Genomic DNA, 26,448 nt, shown 5'->3' on the forward strand with positions numbered 1-26,448 from the left:
CCCTGGTTTTGTAGATGATGTATATCCCTGGAACTGTAGATGAGGTCTAACCCTGGTCCTGTAGATGAGGTATATCCCTGGTACTGTAGATGAGGTCTAACCCTGGTACTGTAGATGAGGTCTAACCCTGGTCCTGTAGATGAGGTCTATGGTACTGTAGATGAGGTCTATGGTAGTGAAGATGAGGTCTATGGAACTGAAGATGAGGTCCATGGAACTGAAGATGAGGTCTATGGTACTGTAGATGAGGTCTATGCTACTGTAGATGAGGTCTATGGTACTGTAGATGAGGTCTATGATACTGTAGATGAGGTCTATCCTTGATTCTGTAGATGAGGTCTAACCCTGGTCCTGTAGATGAGGTCTAACCCTCATCCTGTAGATGAGGTCTTACCCTGGTCCTGTAGATGAGGTCTAACCCTCATCCTGTAGATGAGGTCTAACCCTCATCCTGTAGATGAGGTCTAACCCTGGTCCTGTAGATGAGGTCTAACCCTGGTCCTGTAGATGAGGTCTAACCCTGGTCCTGTAGATGAGGTATATCCCTGGTACTGTAGATGAGGTCTAACCCTGGTACTGTAGATGAGGTCTAACCCTGGTACTGTAGATGAGGTATATCCCTGGAACTGTAGATGAGGTCTAACCATGGTCCTGTAGATGAGGTATATCCCTGGTACTGTAGATGAGGTCTAACCCTGGTACTGTAGATGAGGTCTAACCCTGGTCCTGTAGATGAGGTCCAACCCTGGTCCTGTAGATGAGGTCTAACCCTGGTCCTGTAGATGAGGTCTATGGTACTGTAGATGAGGTCTATGGTAGTGAAGATGAGGTCTATGGAACTGAAGATGAGGTCTATGGTACTGAAGATGAGGTCTATGGTACTGTAGATGAGGTCTATGCTACTGTAGATGAGTTCTATGGTACTGTAGATGAGTTCTATGGTACTGTAGATGAGGTCTATCCTTGGTACTGTAGATGAGGTCTAACCCTGGTCCTGTAGATGAGGTATATCCCTGGTACTGTAGATGAGGTCTAACCCTGGTCCTGTAGATGAGGTCTAACCCTGGTCCTGTAGATGAGGTATATCCCTGGTACTGTAGATGAGATCTAACCCTGGTACTGTAGATGAGGTCTAACCCTGGTCCTGTAGATGAGGTCCAACCCTGGTCCTGTAGATGAGGTCTAACCCTGGTCCTGTTGATGAGGTCTATGGTACTGTAGATGAGGTCTATGGTAGTGAAGATGAGGTCTATGGAACTGAAGATGAGGTCTATGCTACTGTAGATGAGGTCTATGGTACTGTAGATGAGTTCTATGATACTGTAGATTAGGTCTATCCTTGATACTGTAGATGAGGTCTTACCCTGGTCCTGTAGATGAGGTCTAACCCTGGTCCTGTAGATGAGGTCTAACCCTGGTCCTGTAGATGAGGTCTAACCCTGGTCGTGTAGATGAGGTCTATCCCTGGTCCTGTAGATGAGGTCTAACCCTGGTCCTGTAGATGAGGTATATCCCTGGTACTGTAGATGAGGTCTAACCCTGGTCCTGTAGATGAGGTCTAACCCTGGTACTGTAGATGAGGTATATCCCTGGTACTGTAGATGAGGTCTAACCCTGGTCCTGTAGATGAGGTCTAGCCCTGGTCCTGTAGATGAGGTCTAACCCTGGTCCTGTAGATGAGGTATATCCCTGGTACTGTAGATGAGGTCTAACCCTGGTACTGTAGATGAGGTCTAACCCTGGTAATGTAGATGAGGTCTAACCCTGGTCCTGTAGATGAGGTCTATGGTACTGTAGATGAGGTCTATGGTAGTGAAGATGAGGTCTATGGAACTGAAGATGAGGTCTATGCTACTGTAGATGAGGTCTATGCTACTCTAGATGAGTTCTATGATACTGTAGATTAGGTCTATCCTTGATACTGTAGATGAGGACTAACCCTGGTCCTGTAGATGAGGTCTAACCCTCATCCTGTAGATGAGGTCTTACCCTGGTCCTGTAGATGAGGTCTAACCCTGGTCCTGTAGATGAGGTCTAACCCTGGTCCTGTAGATGAGGTCTAACCCTGGTCCTGTAGATGAGGTATATCCCTGGTACTGTAGATGAGGTATATCCCTGGTACTGTAGATGAGGTCTAACCCTGGTCCTGTAGATGAGGTCTAACCCTGGTCCTGTAGATGAGGTATATCCATGGTACTGTAGATGAGGTCTAACCCTGGTCCTGTAGATGAGGTCTAACCCTGGTCCTGTAGATGAGGTATATCCCTGGTACTGTAGATGAGGTCTAACCCTGGTACTGTAGATGAGGTCTAACCCTGGTACTGTAGATGAGGTATATCCCTGGTACTGTAGATGAGGTCTAACCCTGGTACTGTAGATGAGGTCTAACCCTGGTACTGTAGATGAGGTCTAACCCTGGTACTGTAGATGAGGTATATCCCTGGTACTGTAGATGAGGTATATCCCTGGTCCTGTAGATGAGGTCTAACCCTGGTCCTGTAGATGAGGTCTAACCCTGGTCCTGTAGATGAGGTATATCCCTGGTACTGTAGATGAGGTCTAACCCTGGTCCTGTAGATGAGGTATATCCCTGGTACTGTAGATGAGGTCTAACCCTGGTCCTGTAGATGAGGTCTAACCCTGGTACTGTAGATGAGGTCTATGGTAGTGTAGATTAGGTCTAACCCTGGTACTGTAGATGAGGTCTAACCCTGGTACTGTAGATGAGGTATATCCCTGGTACTGTAGCTGAGGTCTAACCCTGGTCCTGTAGATGAGGTATATCCCTGGTACTGTAGATGAGGTCTAACCCTGGTACTGTAGATGAGGTATATCCCTGGTACTGTAGATGAGGTATATCCCTGGTACTGTAGATGAGGTCTAACCCTGGTCCTGTAGATGAGGTCTAACCCTGGTACTGTAGATGAGGTCTAACCCTGGTACTGTAGATGAGGTCTAACCCTTGTACTGTAGATGAGGTCTAACCCTGGTCCTGTAGATGAGGTCTAACCCTGGTACTGTAGATGGGTTCTAACCCTGGTACTGTAGATGACAAGAAATCATCATATTTTCATTTCTGTCATTCTACTCTCAATCCCACTTCTGGCAGCAAATTTCAGGGGTTGCCTGACTGGGATTCCAATGTCAGCTTGTTTTCATAGTAGTAAATGGATGTAAACTTAGTGTGGCATGTGCCCTGCATTGCATAGTCAATCGATGCACTGCACATGTCCATCCTGAAGTGGCACATTGTAAAAATTGTAACGCTAAGAAATGATTATTTACTACTTCATATTTCATAGGTTCCATGCATTTCAATATGGTTTATTACTGTACATCCAGTACAGTTTGTCATGCACCTTTATTCGTTAACAATTAAAAGCGCATTTTATGTGTAAATGTGTACAAGTGGTGTCGTGATCTGGTAATTAAAGCTCTAAGTCCTATCCTTTCACAGTGGGAGGTGTGCCTTTGTAACTGTTGTCTGTTCTGTTGCCTTTTCTCTCGGCACTGCGTGGGGAGTGGCAGGTCTCGGGAACTGATCGACATCAACAAACATTTCTCCCCAACACCCAGGACACACAACACACGATGCCACATCTGTTGTGTGACTCCCCTGCAGTCTCGTAGGTCTGTCTCGTCCCCTGGCAGAAACTTTTCTCTATGGTGTCAGTTTCGATCACACCAGGCAGCACTTTCTGTATTGGCTTCACGCCAGAGTCCACCGAGCTGTGGTTGGGAATGATCGTGGATCTATCCGTTTTCTTCTGTTGGAGCGCTCTGAACAGTGGCGGGCATAGCCTACACCGGCAGCGACGCTGACGCAGTCCCGCAACGAGGGCTCTGCGTGAATAAGTGAGAAAAGTGTAACTGCCTCCAGACGGACAGAATGCGTATTCTGTTGAGTGTCCTGTACCCGGTGCTTTCAATCACGGTCTTCGGATTATATCCGTCAATGGTGAGTTTCCCCTCCTAATTTCTTGCCGTTCCACGCGAGGTCTCTGCATGTTTCCGTGTCTTTGCTTCAGGATCTGCGATTTTTGTGCCTAAATTCACCTTTATTCACATAGCCTCAAATGAATGGGTCTCCATAATTAGCCTACACACATTGCATGTTATGATATTCGTTTTCTTTGGCATTGCCTGCAATAACTGTGTCTGAAAATATTCCAAATAATATGAACCATTCACAATATCAGTGAGGCAAGAAAATGATTGTTTTAGAGTGATTGAGAATGTTGGAATAACTCGCATTTGAGTCTCCTGAATATTCGGAGAACAGTAGACTCAACAGTAGAATCAAGCAGTGGATCCCGTTCGGATGTTAAGGCTCGACACATGCACTGGAGACCGAAAACTTTAAAGTGATGAAAATGCTTATTGCAGGATCCCACATAAATCTCACGAATTGATTTATATTTTCATTATGTAGGATACATCTTTAACGCAGTCAAAGACCACAGCTTCTGTTTTTATCTTTTCTTAAATTCCTCAACCGGCTTTCCTAGTGTATTATCCCGTTCCCAGAGGATTTTGTTAGTGAACGAATACTGGCTTTGATAGGGAATATGTGTAGTCTATGGAAGCTGTTTTCATGTTTTCTGTCGCATCTAAACCTTCACACATAATTTTATATCGGGGAAGTATTCAAGACTTGGATTTTAGGTGAACTAGTGACAGTTGGTTTTATCCCCTTCATGGATCGTCTCTGTTGAAACTATGAGCGAATAAGAAACTCAATTTGGTGCTGTCTGAATGAGGACGACTGGGCGGAGTGGTGTGGAACGCTGTCGAGCTGTTCAATACTCGGTGGTGCTGAAACCATTCAATCAACGACAAGGGGCGCAGGCGGTGTGCAGGCGGTGTGCAGCCTCCTGCTTCTGAGTTCGATTTCATGTCGATTCCCCATCTCAGCCAATTGCTATTCTAATATCAATATGTTCTAGAGGATCAATTTCATATATTAAACTGAGACACATCTATGTATTACTCCAAACATAGATGTATGTAATGTTCCCATTCCCATTACCTAGCTTGTAATTATTGATAACCTTATACAAGTTCACTTTTTTTATTGGTTAATTAGGCTACTGTGTAAGTTTTACTCAATCAAACCCTTTTCTGAAATATGCCACCAGATATGGGCCTAGATATTAATAAAAAAATAGAAAAAAAACCTGTCACAATTTACAGTACTTTGGTCAATTTACAGTACTTTGGTCAATTTACAGTACCTTGATCAATTTACAGTACTTTGGTCAATTTACAGTACCTTGATCACTTTACAGTACTTTGGTCAATTTACAGTACCTTGATCAATTTACAGTACTTTGGTCAATTTACAGTACCTTGATCAATTTACAGTACTTTGGTCAATTTACAGTACCTTGGTCAATTTACAGTACTTTGATCAATTCACAGTACTTTGGTCAATTTACAGTACCTTGATCAATTTACAGTACTTTGATCAATTTACAGTACTTTGATCATTTGATCACCACATTGTGACAGTCAGACCATTGTCAAACAAAGCTCTAGGATGTTTAAACAACCCAGTGTAATTTGATGATCACCACAGTCAGATGTGTGAGTAGATCCCTGAAGACAATACCCAGAGAGAATGATATATAAGCCCACATACAGTGAGCTCCAAAAGTATTGGGACAGTGACAAGTGTTTTGTTGTTGTTTTTGGCTCTGTACTCCAGAACTTTGTATTTGAAATGATACAATGACGTTGAGGTTAAAGTGCCGACTGTCAGCTTTAATTTGACGGTATTTTCATCCATAGAGTGAACCGTTCAGAAATTACAGCACCTTTTGTACATAGTCCCCCAGTTTTAGGGGACCAAAAGTTGGAATGAATTGACTTATGTGTATTAAAGTAGTCAAAAGTGTAGTATTTGGTCCCATATTCCTAGAACACAATGATTACATCAAGCTTGTGTCTCTACAGACTTGTTGGATGCATTTCCTGTTTGTTTGGGTTGTGTTTCAGATTATTGTGTGACCAATAGAAATGAATGGTAAGTCAGGTATTGTGTTATTTTAGAGTCATTTTTTTTATTGTAAATAAGAATAGAATATGTTTCTAAACACATTTAGATGAATGTGGATACTACCATGATTACGGATAGTCCTGAATGAATCGAGAATAATGATGAGTGAGAAAGTTACAGACGCACCAACAAAAATTCTACAAAGCTAACATGAGTTGTTTAAAGATGGTTATACCGTGGATCATTTGATTTTGAATTTTACATTTGATTTGATTTTTGTATTTGATAAAATATTGAATTTGGCCTTTACTACTATAGCCCATAGAAACACATTGAATAATACATTCATACATTGAATTTGGCCTTGACTACTATAGCCTACTAAGCTAACATATGGAATTGTTTTAAGATGGTCATACCATGGATCATTTAGCTATTTGATTTTGAATTTTAGGACCCCTTTAGGTATACATTTATTTTATTTTATTATTTGAACAAAATATTGAATTTGGCCTTTACTACGATAGCTCATAGAAACACATTAAATAACACGGTCATAAATGGCAAAAAAGGAATAAGGTTTTGAATTGTCTATACCTACATCTAGGAGGTATAAGAAAGCTCAGAAAATAGTTAGTTTTATGGACACATATTTAACCCCTTATTTTTTGCTGTTCCATTCGTTTGTATGGGTTACCTTCAGATGAGCAAAACGGAGAACATCGTTGTGTTGTGTGTATTTTATCTCCCCTTTGACCATAGAGTGATCATATTAGTTTTACAGGCCAAATCGTTCGGACGATATAGATGTTTTTGTGAGAAGACCGAGTTATCGGGATGTCTCATGTTCTGACTAACACCGTTGTAGCTTTGCCACCTTCTACCACAGAAGCGAAAGGCCGACAAAGGAGGATGCGGTGGATTGAGACAGCTCATGCAATAAACCAGATATCTCTTAAACTGACGGATTTTGATGAGAATTTTTTATTAAGTTACTTAAATTGATGCTCGGGTGCGGCAATTGACTTTTAGGATTTAATACACATAAAAGTGAATTTGTCCTGATACTTTTGGTCCCCTAAAATGGAGGGACTATGTACAAAAATTGCTGTAATTTGTAAACGGTTCACCCGATATGGATGAAAATACCCTCAAATTAAAGCTGACAGTCTGCACTATAACCTCATAGTCATTGTATCACTTCAAATCCAAAGTGCTGGAGTACAGAGCCAAAACAACAACACATGTGGCACTGTCCCAATACTTTTGGAGATCACTGTACATTGAGTATACAAAACATTAAGAACACCTGCTCTCTCCATGACATAGACTGACCAGGTGAATCCAGGTGAAATCTATGATCCCTCATTGATGTCACTTGTTAAATCTATTTCAATCAGTGTAGATGAAGGGGAGGAGACAGGTTAAAGAAGTATTTTTAAGCCTTAAGACAATTGAGACATGGATTGTGTATGTGTGCCATTCAGAGGGTAAATGGGCAAGACAAAATATGCCTTTGAATGGGGTATGGTAGTAGGTGCAAGGTGCGCCGGTTTGTGTCAAGAACTGCAACGCTGCTGAGTTTTCACACTCAACCGTTTCCAGTGTGTATCAAGAATGGTCCACCACCCAAAGAACATCCAGGCAACTGGACACAACTGTGGGAAGCATTGGGTTCAACATGACCCAGCATCCCTGTGGAACGCTTTTGACACCTTGCAGAGTCCGTGCCCCGACGAATTGAGGCTGTTCTGAGGGAAAAAAGGGGTGGGGGGGTGCAACTCAATATAGTCACACACACGTGCACACAGACACACACACACACACACACACACACCCACACACACACACACACACAGCTGTCAGTGTCTCAGACACATTGTGAGCTCTCCTTATGTCTGTGTTTTCAAATGTTAATTGATCTGTAAAATGTGAGAAAATGCAGCATAGGGTTAAGGCTCAATGAGATGAAAAGGGTACAATAAAGCTCTAGATAAGATCAAACCATTGTGATTTGTGCCTTGAATGTATCTCTTGGTTTCGTCTGTTATACCACATTGTGAGAAAAAAACATTCTTTGATGTTGAATATGAATGTGAAACTCAAGGGACAGAGACAATTGCCAACAGCTGGTGATATTTTCCACTATAAATTGATTCTCTTCAATTCCCTCGCAGCTATTTTTGCTAATATGAAATATTAATCATTCAGTTCAGAAGATTTGGCTTGGCAAATACTTTCGTTCAAGCTAAATATGAGATGAGGAGACTGTCGAACAGAGGTCAGGACGTGGGAGACAAAAGTCCTTGACAAGCAGATCTCTCTCTCTCTCATGTATCTCTCGCTCTGTCTCTCTCTCTCTCTCTCTCTCACCCCTATCTCTCTGTGAGTCAGCATGACTGATTTACAATTCCTTGTGAATAAAAAATCACAAGCCTAATGATGTGACAACAAAAACAAAACAACAACACTGTGAAGACAGTGCAAAAACAACAATTTTTTATAATACATGTTGGTTTTCACTGGGTCCTTGTCTTCAAAGGACCCAGTGAAAAGTATTGGATCGGAAATAAACAAAATAGTGCATTGTTTTGTTACAGTGGGCCCAGCAAACCAAAATTTGTTCTGTAAACGTTCCCAGAAGATTCGTTAGGTCGCAGCAAATGTTCTCATGACACAAAAACTATCAAGTCATGCTGATGATTATAGAATATTTGCATAAAACATTCGCTTGATGTTTCAAGGAAGTTCCAAGAAAACATTTAATCTGTTCTTTAAAGATTCCCAAAATGTTTCATTAGGTTGTGGGAACAGTCTGGTGAGAACATAATGGAGACATCACAAAAGATATGTTACTAAAAAACTAAAACTGTTCAGTTGTGCGGATGATTGTACAATGTTTTTTTAGGGTTCAAAAAAGCATTCAGCTGATGTTACAATAACGTTCCCAGAACACAGTTTGTCTGTTCTTTAAGGTTCCCAGAATGTTTCTTTAGGTTGTGGGAACATTGTGGGTATATGGCAAGAGATAGGTTCCCAAAACACAAAAACTGTCCAGTTGTGATGACATTCACACAATGTTTAAGTTAGGTTGCACAGGTTCCAATAATGTTGTAAGGGTGTTGACAGAACACCTGGTCTAAGTTCTTTAAAGATTCACAGAACATTTAATTAAGTTATGGGAGTTGTCTGGGATGTTGCAAGACTATTCTTTTTATAAAAAAATTGCCAGGACATAGACATATCTGATGTTGTCAGAAAGCTTAAATTCTTGTTAATCTAACTGCACTGTCCAATTTACAGTAGCTATTACAGTGAAAGAATACCATGCTATTGTTTGAGGAGAGTGCACCATTTTGAACATGAAAAATTAGGCGCATTTGGGCAGTCTTGATACAACATTTTTAACAGACATGCAATGGTTCATTGGATCAGTCTAAAACTTTGCACAGTCACTGCAGCCATCTAGTGTCCAAAATCGAACATGCACCTGGGTTGGAATAAAACATTATGTTCTTTGTCTTGCATTTCAAAGATGATGGTACAAAAAAATACAAAATAACAGTTGTTTTTTCTTTGTATTGTCTTCTACCAGATCTATTGTGTTATATTCTCCTACATTCCTTTCACATTTCCACAAACTTCAAAATGTTTCTTTTCCAATGGTACCAAAAATATGCATATCCTTGCTTCAGGGCCTTTTTAAAAACAAAAAGGGGCAGGTTCTTAAGATTAACAGTCTGATGGCCTTGAGATAGAAGCTGTTTCTCAGTCTCTCGGTCGCAGCTTTGATGCACCTGTACTGACCTTGCCATCTCACCATCTTAAACAAGCATGCCCCATTCCATTTTTTTAACTAGGAATAGATATAGTCCTTGGTTCACTCCAGACCTGTCTGCCGTTGACCAGCACAAAAACATCCTGTGGCGTTCTGCATTAGTATCGAATAGCCCCAGTGATATGCACATTTTCAGGGAAGTTAGGAACAAATATACACAGGCAGTTAGGAAAGCTAAGGCTAGCTTTTTCAAACAGAAATTTGAATCCTGTAGTACAAACTCAAAAACGTTCTGGGACACTGTAAAGTCTATGGAGAATAAGAGCACCTCCTCCCCGCTGCCCACTGTTCTGAGGCTAGGAAAAACTGTTTCCACCGATAAATCCACTATAATTGAGAATTTCAATAAGCATTTCTCTACGGCTGGCCATGCTTTCCACCTGGCTACCCCTACCCCGGTCAACTGCCCGGCACCCTCCACAGCAACCCGCCCAAGCCCCCACCATTTCTCCTTCACCCAAATCCAGATAGCTGATGTTCTGAAAGAGCTGCAAAATCTGGACCCCTACAAATCAGCCCTGGCTAGACAATCTGGACCCTCTCTTTCTAAAATTATCTGTCAAAATCGTTGCAACCCCTATTACCAGCCTGTTCAACCTCTCTTTCGTATCGTCTGAGATTCCCATAGATTGGAAAGCTGCCGCGGTCATCCCCCTCTTCAAAGGGGGTGACACTCTAGACCCAAACTGCTACAGACCTATATCTATCCTACCCTGTCTTTCTATGGTCTTCGAAAGCCAAGTTAACAAACAGATCACCGACCATTTCGAATCGCACCGTACCTTCTCCGCTATGCAATCTGGATTCAGAGCTGGTCATGGGTGCACCTCAGCCACGCTCAAGGTCCTAAATGACATCATAACCACCATCGATAAGAGACATTACTATGCAGCCGTTATCATCGATCTGGCCAAGGCTTTCAACTCGGTCAATCACCACATTCTTATTGGCAGACTCGACTGCCTTGGTTTCTCAAACGATTGCCTCTCCTGGTTTACCAACTACTTCTCTGATAGAGTTCAGTGTGTCAAATCGGAGGGCCTGTTGTCCGGACATCTGACAGTCTCTATGGGTGTGCCACAGGGTTCAATTCTCGGGCCGACTCTCTTCTCTGTATACATCAATGATGTCGCTCTTGCTGCTGGTGATTCTCTGATCCACCTCTATGCAGACGACACCATTCTGTATACTTCTGGCCCCTCTTTGGACACTGTGTTAACTAACCTCCAGACGAGCTTCAATGCCATACAACTCTCCTCTGTGGCCTCCAACTGCTCTTAAATGCAAGTAAAACTAAATGCATGCTATTCAATTGATCACTGCCCGCACCTGCCCGCCCATCCAGCATCACTACTCTGGACGGTTCTGACTTAGAATATGTGGACAACTACAAATACCTAGGTGTCTGGTTAGACTGTAAACTCTCCTTCCAGACTCACATTAAGCATATCCAATCCAAAATTAAATCTAGAATCAGCTTACTATATCGCAACAAAGCACCCTTCACTCATGCTGCCAAACATACCCTCGTAAAACTGACCATCCTACCGATCCTCGACTTCGGCGATGTCATCTATAAAATAGCCTCCAACACTCTACTCAACAAAATTGGATGCAGTCTATCACAGTGCCATCCGTTTTGTCACCAAAGCTCCATATACTACCCACCACTGTGACCTGTACGCTCTCGTTGGTTGGCCCTCGCTTCATACTCGTCACCAAACCCACTGGCTACAGGTTATCTACAAGTCTCTACTAGGTAAAGCCCCACCTTATCTCAGCTCACTGGTCACCATAGCAGCACCCACTCGTAGCACGCGCTCCAGCAGGTATATCTCACTGGTCACCCCCAAAGCCAATTCCTCATTTGGTCGCCTTTCCTTCCAGTTCTCTGCTGCCAATGACTGGAACGAACTGCAAAAATCACTGAAGCTGGAGACTCATACAGTGGGGCAAAAAAAGTATTTAGTCAGCCACCAATTGTGCAAGTTCTCCCACTTAAAAAGATGAGAGGCCTGTAATTTTCATCATAGGTACACTTCACTTCAACTACCCGCAACATATCCCACTCCGCGTGATTAAAACAATCTTGAAGCATGGATTCCAATTGATCAGACCAGCGTTGAATAGTCCTTATCACGGGTACTTCCTGTTTCTGGCCATAGGAAGGGAGGAGCAAAATGGAGTCGTGGTCAGATTTGCCAAAGGGAGGGCGGGGGAGGGCCTTGCAGGCATCCCGGAAGTTGGAGTAACAGTGGTCGAGTGTTTTAGCAGCGAGAGTACTACGGTCTATGTGTTGATAGAACTTTGGTAGCATTTTCTTCAAATTTGCTTTGTTAAAATTCCCAGCTACAATAAATGCAGCCTCAGGATATGTGGTTTCCAGTTTGTATAAATTCCAGTGAAGTTCTTTGAGGGCTGACGTGGTAAGGAATATACACGGCTGTGACAATAACCGAAGAGAATTCTCTTGGGAGGTAATACGGTCTGCATTTGATTGTGAGGTATTCTTGGTTGGGTGAACAAAAGGACTTGAGTTCCTGTATGTTATCACAATCACATCATGAGTCGTTAATCATGAAACATACACCCCTGCCTTTCTTCTTCCCGGAGAGATGAGAGATATTTATTCATGTCTGCGCGATGTACTGTGAACCCAACTGGTTGTACGGACTCAGACAGTATATCCCGAGAGAGCCATGTTTCCGTGAAACAGAGTATGTTACAATCCCTGATGTCTCTCTGGAAGGAAATCCTCACCCTCAGCTCGTCAACTTTATTATCCAGAGACTGAACATAGGCTAGTAATATACTAGATCTTCTCCGCCGGCGATGTTTTGAATCTGCCTCTGGAGTCAGTTAAATTACCCTGGGGGGTACGAACAAATGATCAGATTCAGGAAATGTGTATTCCTGGTCGTAATTCTGGTAATTCTGTTGAGTTACTGCCGCTTTGATATCCAAAAGTTCTTCCCAGCTGTATGTAATAACACCCCAAAAAATTCTGGACTAGTAATGTAAGAAATAACACATAAAAAGGGTCTAGAACCATGGCTGCCTTCTCTATCGGTGCCATTTTCCACTCAACTGTTCTGAGTTTACACCAATATTAAGGTCGTAGTTCTTATTGCAGGACTTTAACACCACTGTGAAATGACACCACTGTGAAATGAGCCACATTGTCTCACCAGTCAATAGGTGATTTCACACACTTTTCCTAGTAGTGTTCTGTGGGTGTCACTGAGTATGCTGATACGCCATATCATGGGACCCGCGTTCCATAGGTAAGGCTGTACATTGCAATATGAATGTCCAATGCGCACGATGGACTGATGGGAGAGGTGATTTCCCAAAAGTCAAAGTCCTGCAATAAAAGCTACGATGCTAATATGTGTGTAAACTCTTTACAGTTGTGTTCTGTGGGTGTCACTGAATAGGCTGATACCCCATTTTAATTGATCCACAATCCATAGGTTAGACTGTACAGTGCATACAGTATGCCCCCAATGCAATTATGAAGTCTAATACATACACATTGTGATTTCAACTAATTTGTCATTTTTTTTGTCAAATGTATGAATTATTGTCTTTTGTTGAATTTATATAAAAACATTCCAAACTTGTTCAGCATTATCTAGTCTAAACATGGCATGATTCCACTATTTGTAACTATTTGCATCAATTTCAATGCAGGACTTTTATTTTGAAGGCGAATCGCCTTCGAAATTGTGTCTAAACGTTATTGTGGCTAGCTTCACATAGGTGACTTTGGCCGCTGCTGAAAACAACTAATCTTCAGATTATCAGCTTTTCAGTGTGGTGATATGCGTCTAAAACTTGGATCAACTAGCTGCTACAAGGGAACATATGTGATCAAATATATTTGCTAGCTATTCGTGTGATTAGTAAAGTTGATATGAAATGTCATTAACTAGCCAGCTATCTTGAAACTGTTGGGGTAAAGCTAGCTAACGTTCGCTTTCTCCCACCATCAGAATTCACAACTGTAGCTAGGTTTCTAGAAAATAACTTGCTATATAATTAATTGGTAACTATATTTTAAAGACTAGCTAGCTAAAGATTATTCAACAGTTTGTCAAGCTACTTTGTTCACTGTTTATTGCTGTATTGGTGACTGAAAAGATGCCTAATTTCACTGCAAATAGGCTGTGTTGTCTTCGTATAATTTGTCTGATTTAGGTTTTTGCACATTTACATTAGTGGATAGTTAGCTAAATTACTGACTGACTGAGCTAATTCTTATTCATGTTGTTGCATTTCAGGTGAAGTGGCATTGCTGACAGGCCAGGACCCATATTCAGGAAGAATGTTAGAGTAGGAGTATTGATTTTAGGATTTTGCCTTCACAGTGAGTCCAATTATATTGTCAAGGGGAGGTTATTCTTGATTGCTATCCTTACTCTGAGACACTTAGTGATATGGTCCCTGGAAGAAAGCTGTGGCCCCAATACCTTTCACAGCAGTTGTTTCACCACAGGACCCTAGAGCAGGGGTAGGCAACCCTGTTCTTGGGAGTGCAACATGTACTGCAGGATTATGTCCAAACTAGGCCCTAAACCACTAGTGCGTTCAGTTCGCTTGAACGGTTTGTACTGAAAGAAACTTTTTGTTTCCCCAAAACGTTCTTGAACAGACTATTTTTATTTATTTTTTTAGATACGTTTGCTCTGTTCAGTGGGTGTGGCTTGTAGCAACGAATTACATATTTTAATAGGAAGCGGTGAATTTTGAATCTTGACCCGTTTTCAACTGGTCACTCAGTACAGCACGGTTTTCAACTGGTCACTCAGTACAGCACGGTTTTCAACTGGTCACTCAGTACAGCACGGTTTTCAACTGGTCACTCAGTACAGCACGGTTTTCAACTGGTCACTCAGTACAGCACGGTTTTCAACTGGTCACTCAGTACAGCACCGTCTGTACAATTGAACATTCTATTATGTTAAGTACTGAACGCATCCCGGACCAACTGAGCAAATCAGTTTAGTGATTGCATAAATTCAACACACCTGGTTAAATCTGCATCATTCCAGGACCAGGGTCGCCTACCCCTGCACTAGAGGTGTTAGTCAGTGCTTATGAACTGAATCTTCTATGTGAATTTCCATATATCAATGACACTAACGAAAGGGTTGAATTGTTCAGCGACATTTGTAGTAAACGCTAACACTGATCTGGTGATGAAAGGTACACAATGCATTTGTCATCTCCCTATCAGGCCACTGTATGCTGTGACGTAATCATCAAGCTGCCTGACTGTGGCCTTCAGTGGTACTGGAAGCAAGGGCCTTACCTGGGAGTACAGCAACAGTCTCTCTGTCTCACAGCCATTCTGTCGACATGTATAGTACGCAACCACTCAACTTCATTCAAACCGCTACGGATGTAATCACTGATTTATATTCCCTTTGTCTACTTGTCCCATTCTTCCATCTTGTCTGGGATATATATTTTAGTTGACACACCTGTGTGATATACATTGATACAAATCTTATTCACCATTTCCTTTTGAATCAAACTCTACGTGTTGTCTTTAAGTTACCACAGAAGTGTGAAGACCAACGTGACAAACATGCTATGAAAATGTTGTTTTGTAATTCTAACAAAGAAAATTAGTTTATACAAAACTTTATTGCATTTGGTAATCCCCAAAATGTGGCCTTTGAATGCCTTGATAGTTGCATCCTTCCTTGTAGAACGGCCTGCTGACAACAGGTTGGAAGATTTGTTGATGTGCTGCTCTAGAGTTCTATAGCCCAGCAGACCCACCTGGGGGGACAGAGGGATGGACACATGTTAGTTATGATAAAACTCTGGGAGACTTAACTGGGAGGAGAGAGTTTGAGTGAGTATAGTAAATCCAACCAGTGGTCCCTGGATACAGACACAGGCAGACTGCCACAGTGGACATTTACATAATGCATCAACTAAACTATTATGATTGTAGCTGACTGCTCTGTGCTCCTTGGACAACCCTGGCAAAGGGTAATGTAAAACAAATAATAATAATACAATCCACTCCGTTCGTAACAGATTCTGGTTTTGGGAACAGAAAACTGTATTGAGATGAGATGTTTCATTAATGAGAAAATTATAATGATGTCCACCAAAATCCATCTCGTTCCATCTTCTCCCACTGCCGGACCACTGTGTTTCCGCTCCCTACCATATTTGTTAGCGAGTGGAAATGCCAAGCAGATCCTTCACATGTATACATCGGTGAAATATGTCTCATTGTTCTGTCTGTGCTCACTACCTCCCAGGGCCTCCTGTAATGTAAAGGAAAATAATATTCCAGCTGACCTGGAATGTTCCGTGTTCCTGCTGGTAGCAACCTGGATGCAGAGAAATGTCCTGCCTTGTAGTATAGTTGCATCTCCACCAGGCTCGAGATCAAATGACAGAGATTAATGAAATAAAATGGTACCTGTATTTAGGATTAATGTTTCAATTTGTCTACTTCACATTCATGTCTGTAAATGACAACAATAGAGCTGATTAAAAGTACACATGCCATTTTGTGATAACGGCTATGACAATTTATATGGCATGCATGTGAATTTATAGCTAGCTAAACTATTATTTATATTATTGTACCACCTCTCATTTCACTAACAATTACTAAGGCGAAAAGCTAATATGTATAATGGCTAGCTTCACATAGGTATACATGCGTGCTGGTGGCAGGGAATTCAGGCGCAGGAGATCGAACTAAAAACAGAGCAGTTTAATAAGTGCTCAAAAACTCAGAAAACCAAAATATACAAGTAGGTACAAAACCCGTCACACACCAGAACATATCTTGTACATAGCCTACAAACAAACAATCACCGACAAGGACAATGAGGGGGAACAGAGGGTTAAATACACAACATGTAATGAATGGGATTGGAACCAGTTGTGATACAACACAAGACAAAACCAAAGGAAAACGAAAAGAGGATCAGCGATGGCTAGAAGGTCGGCGACTTCGACCGCCGCCCGAACAAGGAGGACCAACTTCGGTGGACGTCGTGACACATTCCATCATGACAACATCATGCTCCTCCTTGTTTGACTGTAGTTAATTAACTAGCTGCCAGCTTAAATGCCTGTGATTTTGCAACCAAAATGCTTCAAAGATGGATGATGTCGAAAGTTAGCCTTCGTAGCTTGCTAGCTAAATGACAACCATATAAATTAAGTATCCACTCTATTGCTTAATAAGTGATCTAGCTATCTAGATAACAATGGTTTATGATAATTGCAGTTTAATTCATTATCTAGCTAGCTAAGTGTAAAAGAGAGTCTGGCTGTAAAACGCAGCAAGCTAGCCAAATCTACTTTTATCAGTTGTAGCCAAGCTAGCTTGCTTGATGCTCACTCAGTAACATTAGCTTACCATGATTTTCTGGCCAATCCCAGTTGACTCCTTCTTGCCTGCTTCGGGCTCTTGGTCTTTTTCTAGGTTCAAAACAATACGTCTGTAGTCCGATGCCTTATTGTCAAAAGAAATCCATAACACAGCCACCTGGTCAATGACTCAGTGTTCCAAAACTGTTCACCTGTTTCTACTTCAAGCAAGGACAATCTTCCAGTTTTTATTTTTGTGTCTTTTTAATGCTTCACTTGCGGCATAGCAGTATATAATCGATTTTATCTACAATTTCCACCCAAAAAAAAGGTGACATATCAGATTGAAACATAGCTATATGCTCTACACGTTATTGTTTGGCTGGGTGCTAATGTGAAACATGGCCTTTAAAAGTTGAACAGCGTTCTGTCATACTGACCGCAGCCCAGTTAAATGCAATCGAGCAACGCGCCATGTCATCGATCAACCAATGATGTGTTAGATACCACCCACATACACTACCATTCAAAAGTTTGGGGTCACTTAGAAATATCCTTGTTTTTAAAAGAAAAACTCATTTTTGTCCATTAAATAACATCAAATTGATCAGAAATACAGTGTAGACATTGTTAATGTTGTAAATGACTATTGTAGCTGGAAACGGCTGATTTTTAATGGAATATCTACATAGGCGTACAGAGGCCAATTATCAGCAACCGTCACTCCTGTGTTCCAATGGCACGTTGTGTTAGCTAATCCAAGTTCATCATTTTAAAAGGCTAATTGATCATTAGAAAACCCTTTTGCAATTATGTTAGCACAGCTGAAAACTTTTGTGCTGATTAAAGAAGCAATAAAACTGGCCTTTAGACTAGTTGAGAATCTGGAGCATCTGCATTTGTGGGTTCGATTACAGGCTCAAAATGGCCAGAAACAAGGACATTTCTTCTGAAACTCGTCAGTCTACTCTTGTTCTGAGAAATGAAGGCTATTCCTTGCGAGAAATTGCCAAGACACTGAAGGTCTCGTATAACGCTGTGTACTTCTCCCTTCACAGAACAGCGCAAACTGGCTCTAACCAGAATAGAAAGAGGAGTGGGAGGCCCCAGTGCACAACTGAGCAAGAGGACAAGTACATTAGAGTGTCTAGTTTGAGAAACAGATGCCTCACAAGTCCTCAACTGGCAGCTTCATTAAATAAAATGGTACCCGCAAAACACCAGTCTCAACGCCAACAGTGAAGAGGCGACTCCGGGATGCTGGCCTTCTCGGCAGAGATGCAAAGAAAAAGCCATATCTCAGACTGGCCAATAAAAATACAAAATTAAAATGGACAAAAGAACACAGACAATGGACAGAGGAACTCTGCCTAGAAGGCCAGCATCCCGGAGTCGCCTCTTCACTGTTGACGTTGAGATTATATGGAGCCATTATTGCAAGGAACTCCATTCTGTCTCATATTGCTCAAAAACAGATCAAGCAACACCTCATGGTACAACACCTCTCCCCTATTTGACCTAGATATTCTGTGTGTATGTACTGATATGTAGGCTGTGTGTGATGTTTTTAAATGTTCGAAGTTCTCTCATTGAGCTGTTCCTGTCTATTAATGTTCTGTATTATGTGATGTTTCATGTTCTGTGTGGACAACAGGAAAAGTAGCTGCAGCTGTTGCAACAGCTAATGGGGATCCTTATAAAATACCCCAAAATAATAATAATTTGGATGGATGGATAGATCTGGTCTGAATATACTGCCTATGGTAGTATGATTTACTGTGTCTGGAATTCTTATTAGAGCTGACATCACCCATAGGGAGGGAAAGCTGATTATTCTTAGAGCTGACATCACCCATAGGGAGGTAAAGCTGATTATTCACAGAGCTGACATCACCCATAGGGAGGGAAAGCTGATTATTCACAGAGCTGACATCACCCATAGGGAGGGAAAGCTGATTATTCACAGAGCTGACATCACCCATAGGGAGGGAAAGCTGATTATTCTTAGAGCTGACATCACCCATAGGGAGGGAAAGCTTATTATATCTAAAGAAAGTCTAATGTCAATAATATTACGTTAATGGACTGGAGTCTTTATCTAGTTATTTGCATGACCAATATGGATAGCTGTAGTGGGAGACAATGAAAGAAAACTACATTTATTTGATCACCTGCATTGCTTGATGTTAGCATGTAGCTTAGTGGTTAGAGCAGGGAGCCAGTAACCAAAACGTTGCTGGATCGAATCCCTGAGCTGACAAGGTACAAATCTGTCGTTCTGACCCTGAACAAGGCAGTTAACTAACTGTTCCCCGGTAGGCCGTCATTGTAAATAAGAATTTGTTCTTAACTGACTTGCCTAGTTAAATTTTAAAACATTTTTAGTGTATGCTTTCTTGGATTTGGGGACTATGAATAGACCCCTGGTGGCATGTCTGGTGGGGTAAGTATGTGTGTGTCAGAGCTGTGTGTAAATCGACTATGGAAACAATTTGGAATTTTCAGCACATTCATGTTTCTTATTAAAAGAAGAAGTGATCTAGTCAGTCTCTCCTCAACTCCTAGACAAGAGAGACTGGCATGCAAAGTATTTATATCAGCCCTCTGATTACAAGTAAGAGCAAAACGTGCCGCTCAGTTCTGGTCCAGCTGCAGCTTAACTGGGTATTTTTTAACAGCACTTGAACACATGGCTGGACAATAATCAAGATAAGGCAAAACTAGATCCTGCAGGACTTGCTTCATGGTGTGTGGTGTCAAAAAAGCAAAACATCTCTTTATTACGGACAGTCCTCTCCCCATCTTTACAACCATTGAATCTATATGTTTTGACCATGACAGTTTACAATCTAAGGTAACACCAAGTAATTTAGTCTCCTCAACTTGTTCAACAGCCACACCATTCATTACCAGATTCAGCTGAAGTCTAGAGCTTAGGGAATGATTTGTACCAAATATAATGGTCTTAGTTTTAGAGATGTTCAGGAGATCTCCTCTCATCCATCTCTCCTTCCTCTTCTTAGTTACAGAAATTGTGGCCCTGAGCGGTGATGCAGACAGCCCCATAACAGACAAATATCATTCCACAGTACCCTGGGAAATGTGTTTGTGAGTGTGTGATGCAGACAGTCCCCATATTAGACACACATTACTGCACAGCATGCAGGGCCCATAATAACGGAGAAGAATGGATTAGAAGTTTGGCTTAACTAGACTTCCCCTGTGCAGTTCCAACAAGCAAACTAATTATGCGCCTATGTAACATAGACATAGGGAGTCAGGAAGCAGGTGCAGTTAGTGAGTTTAATAATAACAAAACAAGCATCTGACATGGTGTCATGACTCTCCTGTGAGGATCCGAAGATCAGGTTACAATGGATCAACGTCCACCAGAGCCCTGTCACCCGCAGAGGGGAGTAGGTATGATGTGTGGGTTTTATGACACCGCACGCCAATTGTGAATTGTACTGTAGAAGCAGGGAACTATTTTTGGTCTTCAGGAGTGGTGATTGGAATGTTGCTTTGTTACAGAGACATTTTGCCGCCCAAAAACTCTATCGTCCAGAAGTGAACACTGGGACAATATCTCTAAACATCGGATGTGTGGAATGATGAGGGATGGTCTATGTAACATTAATGTCTATTTTGTGATGTCATAAAAAATTGTATAAACATGTTATAACGAAAATATTGTAACTTGAAGAGCTTTCCCACTGTGTATGTTAGATTTACATCCTTTACGTTGTGTAGGAATGTGATTTTAGTTTTCTAACGAGATCATAGTTTTGATGATATGTTGCCAATTAAGTAGCCAATGAGGTCAGAGAGATTGTCAGCGTGATGGAACCGCCCTTTTCGAACAGAGTGCTTAACCTCTCTGGGCTAGGCGGGACGAATTCGTCCCACCTACGTAACAGCCACTTGAAGCCTGTGGCGCGATTTTCAAAACCTTAAAAATCCTATTACTTCAATTTCTCAAACATATGACTATTTTACAGCTATTTAAAGACAAGACTCTCGTTAACCTGTTAGGGCTAGGGGGCAGCATTGACACGGCTGGATAAAAAACATACCCGATTTAATCTGGTTACCACTCCTACCCAGTAACTAGAATATGCATATACTTATTACATATGGATAGAAAACACCCTACATTTTCTAAAACTGTTTGAATGGTGTCTGTGAGTATAACAGAACTCAAATGGCAGGTCAAAACCTGAGAGATTCCTTTACAGGAAGTGGCCTGTCTGACCATTTGTTGAACTTCTTTTCCATCTCTATCATTTACTAAGGATCTCTGCTCTAACGTGACACTTCCCACGTCGTCCATAGGCGCTCAGAGCCCGGGAAAAAACAGAATGTCGTCATTCCAGCCCCAGGCTGAAACACATTATCGCCTTTCTCAAGTGGCCGATCAAGAGACACTGGCTTATGCGCGTGACCCCGACCGCCCCCGCCTTTGGGATTTTTTCCTCTGTTTGCCGAAAAGGAGATTCCCTGTCGGAATATTATCGCTTTTCTACGAGAAAAATGTCGTAAAAATTGATTTTAAACAGCGGTTGACATGCTTCGAAGTACGGTAATGGAATACTTAGAATTTTATTGTCACGAATTGCGCCATGCGCGTGACACTTCTTTACTATTTCGGATAGTGTCTGGAACGCACGAACAAAACGCCGCTATTCGGATATAACGATGGATTATTTTGGACCAAACCAACATTTGTTATTGAAGTAGCAGTCCTGGGTGTGTATTCTGACGAAGACAACAAAAGGTAATGAAACTTTTATAATAGTAAATATGATTATGGTGAGTGCTAAACTTGCCGGGTGTCTAAATAGCGAGCCCGTGATGCCTGGGCTATGTACTTAGAATATTGCAAAATGTGCTTTCACCAAAAAGCTATTTTAAAATCGGACATATCGAGTGCATAGAGGAGGTCTGTATCTATAATTCTTAAAATAATTGTTATGCTTTTTGTGAACGTTTATCGTGAGTAATTTAGTAAAATGTTAGCGAATTCCCCGGAAGTTTGCGGGGGGTATGCTAGTTCTGAACGTCACATGCTAATGTAAAAAGCTGTTTTTTGATATAAATATGAACTTGATTGAACAAAACATGCATGTATTGTATAACATAATGTCCTAGGTGTGTCATCTGATGAAGATCATCAAAGTTTAGTGCTGCATTTAGCTGTCTTCTGTGTTTTTGTGACATTATATGCTAGCTTGAAAAATGGGTGTCTGATTATTTCTGGCTGGGTACTCTGCTGACATAATCTAATGTTTTGCTTTCGTTGTAAAGCCTTTTTGAAATCGGACAGTGTGGTTAGATTAACGAGAGTCTTGTCTTTAAAATGGTGTAAAATAGTCATATGTTTGAGAAATTGAAGTAATAGCATTTCTAAGGTATTTGAAAATCGCGCCACGGGATTACACTGGCTGTTGCGTAGGTGGGACGATTTCGTCCCGCCTAGCCCAGAGAGGTTAATTAGTAAATAAATTATTAAATCAATTTGTGTAGTACTGAATGATGAGCAAAAGTTGGGGTTCTTGCAGATCCAATAGGGTTTTGACTGTTCAGAATGAGACTGAAATGAGGTAATAATTAACCTGTTGGGGCTACAGGTTAGCAATGAACCCCGAGTCGGGATTGCTAACAAGGCTGGAAATTCAAAACATCAAAAATCTAATAATTTCAATTTCTCAAACAATCAACTATTTTACACAATTTAAAAGATAAACATCTCCTTAATCTAACCACATTGTTCGATTTTCAAAGAGGCTTTACGGCAAAAGCATAAAGTTAGATTATGTTAGGACAGTACATAGCCACAAAAGTACAAACATCCATTTTCAATTCAAGGTCAGGCGTCACCAAAAGCAGAAACCAGCTAGAATTATGCACTAACCTTTGTCAATCTCCATCAGATGACACTCCTAGGACATTATGTTATACAATACATGCATTTTTTGTTCCATCAAGTTCATATTTATATCCAAAAACAGCATTTTACAGTAGCGTGAAATTCAGATTTTTTTCTTCTCTGAAATGCTTCCGGTGAACATAACAAAATTACTATTCGAAAACATTGGTAAATTATAATATTGTCATTCAAAGAATAATATATTATCATCTCGTAATTGCTACCGAATGGCCAGATCTCAAAATAACTTTACTGGGAAATCACATTTTGCAATAAATGGGGTGCTATGCTAAGAACAATAAGCTATGCTATACAGTTAGCATCATCTAATATCGATAATAACATTGTAAATATCCCCTTACCTTTGATTATCTCCATCAGAAGGCACTGCCAGGAATCCCAGGTCCGGAACAAATGTGGTTTCTTTTGACAAAGTACATAATTTATGTCCAAATAACACCAAGTAGTTAGCGTTCATTATGCTCCCACAAAACGTGGTGGGGGGGGGGTGTAAAAATCACGCCGAAAAGCTAAAAAAAACTAGTAAATAATCTATTTACGTTCGTTCAAACATGTCAAACGTTGTTTAGCATTAATCTTTTGGTCCATTTTTAACGTTAAACATCAGTAATATTTTCACACAACCTATCCTATGTCTAGATAAACAATAATGACAAACTCACGCTTCTCAGATTTATGCGCAGGCGCAAAAAAATGAAGTGACGACATGTCAACTTCCTTGCATTCTAATTTGCTCTCTGTTTATCATAGACGCTTCAAACAACTTTATAAAGATCGTTGACATCTAGTGGAAGCCGTAGGTGTTGCGAAATGAATCCTTTCTCACTATGGTATCTATAAAACAATGACACTAAATAGTACAGTCACAAAATTCACATTTTTTTTTATCTATTTTTCACAGGTTTTTGCCTGCAATATGAGTTTTGTTATACTTACAGACACCATTCAAACTGTTTTAGAAAATTCAGAGTGTTTTCTATCCGAATGTGTTAATAATATGCATATCCTAGCTTCTGAGTTGGTGTAGGAGGCAGTTAAAAATGGGCACATATTTTTTTCAAAACTTCTCAATACTGCCCCCGAGCCCCAACAGGTTTTAACCTCTATGGGCTAGGTGGGACGCTAGCGTGCCACCCGTGGTGCACTCCATCAACAGCAGGTGCATTTCAAGAGCGGCAAATTTGAATCCAAATAAATGTCAAAATTCAAATTTTTCAAACATACAACTATTTTACACCCTTTGAAAGATAAACATCTCCTTAATCTAACCACGTTTTACGATTTCAAAAAGGTTTTACGGCGAAAGCATAAATTTAGAGTATGTTAGGACAGTACATTTACAAGAGTTGTGTGTAATGTTTTGTCAATTCAAAGACAGGGTAACCAAAACTATAAAACCAGCTAAAATGATGCACTAACCTTTTACAATCTCCATCAGATGACACTCCTAGGACATTCTGTTAGACAATGCATGCATTTTTAGTTCTATCAAGTTCATATTTATATCCAAAAACAGCGTTTTACTATGGCATTGATGTTGAGGAAATCGTTTCCCTCCAATAACCGGCAGTCAAGTCAGCGTCACAAATTAAATAATTAAAATGAGAAAACATTGGTAAAATATTATATTGTCATTTAAAGAATTATAGATTTACATCTCTTGAACGCAATCAACTTGCCAGATTTAAAAATAACCTTACTGGGAAATCACACTTTGCAATAATCTGAGCACTGCACCCAGAAAAATACGCGTTGCGATACAGACTAGACGTCATGTTGGGGAGATCTAAAATCGAAAATACTATGTAAATAATCCATTACCTTTGATTCTCTTCATCAGATGTCACTTCCAGGTATCACAGGTCCATAACGAATGTAGTTTTGTTCAAAAAAGCTCATCATTTATGTCCAAAAATCTCCGTCTTGTTAGCCTCTATGGGACCGGCGGGACGAATTCGTCCCACCTACGTAACAGCCACTGCCAGCCTGTGGCGCGATTTTCAAAATCTTCAAAATCCTATTACTTCAATTTCTCAAACATATGACTATTTTACAGCCATTTAAAGATAAGACTCTCGTTAATCTAACCACACTGTCCGATTTCAAAAAGGCTTTACAACGAAAGCAAAACATTAGATTATGTCAGCAGAGTACCAAGCCAGAAATAATCAGACACCCATTTTTCAAGCCAGCATATAATGTCACCAAAACCCAGAAGACAGCTAAATGCAGCACTCACCTTTGATGATCTTCATCAGATGACAACCCTAGGACATTATGTTATACAATACATGCATGTTTTGTTCAATCAAGTTCATATTTATATCAAAAACCAGCTTTTTACATTAGCATGTGACGTTCAGAACTAGCATACCCCCCGCAAACTTACGGGGAATTCGCTAACATTTTACTAAATTACTCACGATAAACGTTCACAAAAAGCATAACAATTATTTTAAGAATTATAGATACAGACCTCCTCTATGCACTCGATATGTCCGATTTTAAAATAGCTTTTGGTGAAAGCACATTTTGCAATATTCTAAGTACATAGCCCAGGCATCACGGGCTCGCTATTTAGACACCCGGCAAGTTTAGCACTCACCATAATCATATTTACTATTATAAAAATGTCATTACCTTTTGTTGTCTTCGTCAGAATGCACACCCAGGACGTCTACTTCAATAACAAATGTTGGTTTGGTCCAAAATAATCCATCGTTATATCCGAATAGCGGCGTTTTGTTCGTGCGTTCCAGACACTATCCGAAATAGTAAAGAAGTGTCGCGCTTGGCGCAATTCCCGACAATAAAATTCAAAGTATTCCATTGCCGTACGTCGAAGCATGTCAACCGCTGTTTAAAATCAATTTTTACGTCATTTTTCTCGTAGAAAAGCGATAATATTCCGACAGGGAATCTCCTTTTCGGCAAACAGAGGAAAAAATCCCAAAGGCGGGGGCGGTCGGGGTCACGCGCATAAGCTAGTGTCTCTTGATGGGCCACTTGAGAAAGGCGATAATGTGTTTCAGCCTGGGGCTGGAATGACGACATTCTCTTTTTTCCCGGGCTATGAGAGCCTATGGAAGACGTGGGAAGTGTCACGTTAGAGCAGAGATCCTTAGTAAATGATAGAGATGGCAAAGAAGTTCCAGAAATGGTCAGACAGGCCACTTCCTGTAAAGGAATCTCTCAGGTTTTGACCTGCCAATTATATTCTGTTATACTCACAGACACCATTCAAACAGTTTTAGAAAATTTAGGGTGTTTTCTATCCATATGTAATAAGTATATGCATATTCTAGTTACTGA

At 40.8% G+C, this 26,448-nt stretch overlaps 1 protein-coding gene across 1 annotated transcript in view; it reads left to right on the forward strand.

The window, feature by feature from the left end:
* The first annotated feature begins 3,513 nt into the window (after positions 1–3,513).
* The window catches only part of LOC106590643 (noelin-3), a 56,156-nt gene continuing 33,221 nt past the window's right edge, over positions 3,514–26,448 (forward strand). The window contains exon 1 of the mRNA XM_014181779.2: positions 3,514–3,958. Within this exon, the coding sequence (XP_014037254.2) occupies positions 3,890–3,958 (69 nt within the window). The 5' untranslated portion in view covers positions 3,514–3,889. The remainder of the gene's footprint in view (positions 3,959–26,448) is intronic.

This window comes from Salmo salar, chromosome ssa29 (assembly GCF_905237065.1).
Source record: "Salmo salar chromosome ssa29, Ssal_v3.1, whole genome shotgun sequence".
Lineage (NCBI taxonomy): Eukaryota > Metazoa > Chordata > Actinopteri > Salmoniformes > Salmonidae > Salmo > Salmo salar.